The 4,245-nt window shown below is 36.9% G+C and overlaps 1 protein-coding gene across 1 annotated transcript; it reads right to left on the bottom strand.

The window, feature by feature from the left end:
* Positions 1-1,618: 1,618 nt before the first annotated feature.
* On the bottom strand, positions 1,619-3,450 carry LOC144639946 (glypican-4-like). The gene is made up of 3 exons (XM_078499211.1): positions 3,290-3,450; positions 2,711-2,842; positions 1,619-2,032 (listed from the first exon to the last, which is right to left on the bottom strand). Exons 1-3 carry the CDS (start codon positions 3,370-3,372, stop codon positions 1,627-1,629), a joined length of 621 nt encoding a protein of 206 aa, XP_078355337.1. The 5' UTR covers positions 3,373-3,450; the 3' UTR covers positions 1,619-1,626.
* Positions 3,451-4,245: the final 795 nt, after the last annotated feature.

Below are 4,245 nucleotides of genomic sequence, written 5' to 3'. Positions count from 1 at the left end.
AGTGCTACTATGATCAAATTTTTGATCTTCATATTTTTACATTGTCAAGAACAATTAGACTTTCTTACTCACCTGGGTAAATTTCAATCCATTACGAACATCAGAAGTCGTTGTATTATAACATTTATTCCAGAGAATTTACAGCCGCCATTAATCAACCTTGTTCCAAGGCTTGGTTGCGAATAGGGAGAAAATGACGTCAAAGGCTAGCATACCTCACGGGTTGAAATTAGAATAACAATATAAATCAGCATAGAAAATTATACCAAAAACAAGCCCAAAGTTTTTGTTGCTTTTCACATGATTTTCAATACATATTGTTATTATAATTTCAACCCATGAGGTATTTTAGCCTTTGACGTCATTTTCTCCCTATTCGCAACCAAGCCTTGGAACAAGGTTGTTTAATGGCGGCCATAAAATATCGGAAATAAACGTTAAAACAAAACAACTTCTTATGTTCGTAATGGATTGAAAATTTTCAAGGTGAGTAAGAAAGTCTTATTGTACACGAAAATGTAAAAATATGGAAATCCAAAATTTGATCGTAGTAGCACTTTAAGGGGAAACATAGGATTTGATGATTTTTGTTCAGTAGCCACATACAAACACAAATTATTACTTCCAATCAAATAGCATTACCGGTAAGCCAAAGGTTGAACATCATCTCTGATACTAGGTGCCTATAACCTTTTCATTTGCCCAGCAAACTGGCCCCAAATCACTCTTTACTTTTCTTGAGGGACCACATGCCTTCTGGGTGCACATGTTGCCTTACTGGATGCAAATGTCTTGGCCACACAGCTGGGACCCACTTGCTATTTTTGGTCTCACATTGCAGCTAAACAAGCTCAGATTTTTCATCAATTTTACAATGTACATGTACCATCCATTTTTCACTTAGATTTTGCATAGTTAGATAACAAATCTGCAAATTCACTTCTTTTGAGGTAGATACCCCACTAGAGATAATTCCTGCAGACAACTGTGTTTAAAAATGCTTAACTGCTTAAACTATTGTCACTAAGGTGTAACGTTTGCATAGGATCAAGCGTCTTGCACTCTTTTTCCTGCTAAAACTCATGAATACTTTAAAAAGTTAGCGCATGTTCCCATGAAGTATTGTTTTGTCCATAAAAATTATTCAGGCAACATTTTCTACCTAGTTTATCAAACATTTCTTGATATTGAAGCACTCACGTGTTGTGCTTATAATGGTAGAAACTCTATATACAGCTTTTGACAAGTACAGCTATTATGATAACTCAAAATTTATGTGGAAGATAACATGTCTGGAGAAGGAATTTCAAACTAAGAAAAGAGCGTTTTTTTATGGTCATGAAAACTTTAAAAATTTACAGGTTAATTTACATTCATTCTGTAACTTTCAGTAAAAAATAAATCCCTTGTCTACAAATAAAAAAGTTGGTATCTTTAAAGTATCACTCTTGTATTAGTTTGTTGCTTTTAGAGGCATCGTTGAAAAGTGGACGGAACTCCTGCACTGAGGTGAACAAGTATTGTCTTTGCAGTTGGTATCAAAACTAAAGGCTCTTTTTTGTGAATCCAGGGTGGTGGAAATGCACAAACATTTTGTGTCATTAGTGAGGATATCTGTTAATTCCATTATGCTCTAAATGCAAAACTCAACACCCACATTGTTGAGCAAAGTAGCCACGCCCCTGTAACATGTCTTGACGCAGAGTTCTTCTTCAATCCAGCATTAGGTTGTTCATTCACTCCACCACCCAGGGTATTATCATTCTCATCGTTGTCGTCAATATCATTATCTGACGTATTTGGTTTTTCCGTATATTCATCTGGTATTTCATTTCCATCTCCACTTTCACCACTTCCACTTCCGCTAGCACTTCCTGATTCGTCATCTCCACTAACAAAATTAGTTATTTCATCACCATTCATTGCGGCATCCAACTGCTCCACAATTTCTTTAAGTTTGTCGATTGCTTTTGTTACCGTTGGTGATGGATCATCTTCAACATCATTCCCTCCATCATCAGGACTTGTGTAACTTTTGATTCAAATAGGAAATAAAAAGGAAATAGTATTAAAGACCAACAAAAATCAATTACTCCTACTAGACCGGCTAATTCGAACTCCGTTATTTCAAATTCCTTGTTATTTTGAGCTTAAACCCATTTCCCTTTGATTTGCCCTTCAGTCATTTACTATCGTCTATTTAAACTCCCACTATTTCAAACTATATTTTGTTTCCCTTGACAGTTCGAAATAGCAGGGTTTAACTGTACTTTTTGGGTGACAACTATATCAAGCAACAGTTAATGCATTCAAAACTATATTTTTAAATAACAGTCAAACATCTCCTTACGAATAGACAGTTCATTTGGTCCCCCAGGAACTAGAATTCAATTTATATAAATTACAGACACCAACCCTCCGGTGTCCATCTTCGATCGCCATAATAAGATTCAAGATACGAATACCTCTTCTAGTAATAGATGCTGGACGAGTGACAACATGCTTTTTCCCGACAGAACATTGTCATTCCCACCTAGCAACATCTGTTATTTTGCCTCGCAATGCTATCAATCAACCGTGACAATAAACATGACAACTAAGATCGTTAAACACTCAACCTGAATCCACTATATTAATGCTAATGTGGTGCTAGTCCACTGCAAGGTAATCCTTGGTGCAGAAAAGAAAGAGACTGATTAGAAATATTTACCTTCCTTTTCCAACACCATTCCAACAATCTGAGTTCTTATCCTTGGCAGAAATGTCGCCACACATTCTTTCTGGCAAAACATTCCAGAAGTTATCTGCTACCTTCATTTTGGATTTGTAGTTTGTCGTCAATCTAGATAAGACACAGTTCATGAAAAATTAGAACTTAAATATTGGCTTATTAATTAAATAGTTAATTATAACCAGGGCCGTACGCAGGATCGTGTATGGGTGGGTGTGAGCGCCTCAGGGGGGTCCGGTGGTAGTGTCCCAAGGGAAATTTTATAAAAAAACAAGTTGTTTAAGTCCACATTTCCTGCATTCTAAGAGTCATTTTAACCCTCACTCCCCAATTAGGCGGACCTTTGTGGCCCATGGGTGGGTCCGGAAGCACCCATCGCACCCCCTGCCTCGGTCCCTGAATTTAACATAGCTAGCAGAGCCACGCAATCAAATTGTACTGTTATTATTATTAAATTCAGTATAATGTAAACATGCACCATATCTTGATAGAGCATGCTAAACATTGTAACTACTCACTAACTTGAATTGTAAGGAAAAATAATATTTCAGCACTTACATATCCAAGTTAACTTGCGCTGTTCTAGCTAAAGCAGCATCGTCTCTTCTCTGTCTACTGTTGCTCTTCAAGGAAGAAGTCATCTGTTGATCGCTTTGTACGACCAGGACTACCACACTCTTTAGCTTGGAATACCTTGAAAAACAAAAGTCAACATGTTATTTCTTCACATCAAGTAACGCAGTGACTTCCAAGAAGTCAGCAGACAAGTTTCTGCAGCTGACAATGGGTGTTTTCAGCCAATTCAAACTGGACTGACCATTTACTGTACCATTGAACATCAAGAATCTTGTAAGTGTTGAGAGGCAGTGAGGCATGCAAGGCAAGGCAGCGAGGCATGTAAGACAGATATCCCTACTCCAAATAAAAAGGCTAACTGCAAGCTACCTTAGCTTACAGTAGGCTAACCAAAGTGCTGTTTTGGCTAACAATAGCACCATTAAGGCTAACCCAAGTGCTACTTAGGCTAACTAGAATGGATCTCACGCCTCACTGCCTTGCACTTTGTTACAACCCAAGCATCAAATTCAAGTTACAGTACAATGACTGATATAAAACACTGCAGACATGTAATACTTATCAGTATTACATGTACCTCAGAATATTTTCTTTTATTTATACTTAGGCATACACTATTTTGCTCCATTGATGGGCCACTGTTCAAAACATCAGCTTTTCAAATTCACTACAGTGCAAAATCCAGTCAACAATCAACTGTGCTTGACTTGCCCGCCGACACAACACAACAATTTTTTTTTTAGAAACTAATCGCATTGTTCATACCTAAATGTAAAGAAAGTCTGTGTACTTAAATCAAGATCTTTCAAAGGAGATTTAAAAGGCCAAAAGGTTTTACCACTTGATTCAATAGGATAATTTATTATACAACTAATAAATTATAATGATAATCTCATCAAAATCAGACTGTCTAGTAACACAATGCAGTCCTTTCCTGT

Source organism: Oculina patagonica, unplaced genomic scaffold, assembly GCF_052425735.1.
Source record: "Oculina patagonica isolate OP01 unplaced genomic scaffold, crgOcupat unplaced1524, whole genome shotgun sequence".
Taxonomy (NCBI): Eukaryota; Metazoa; Cnidaria; class Anthozoa; order Scleractinia; family Oculinidae; genus Oculina; species Oculina patagonica.
This window is presented reverse-complemented; position numbering and strand designations above follow the sequence as displayed.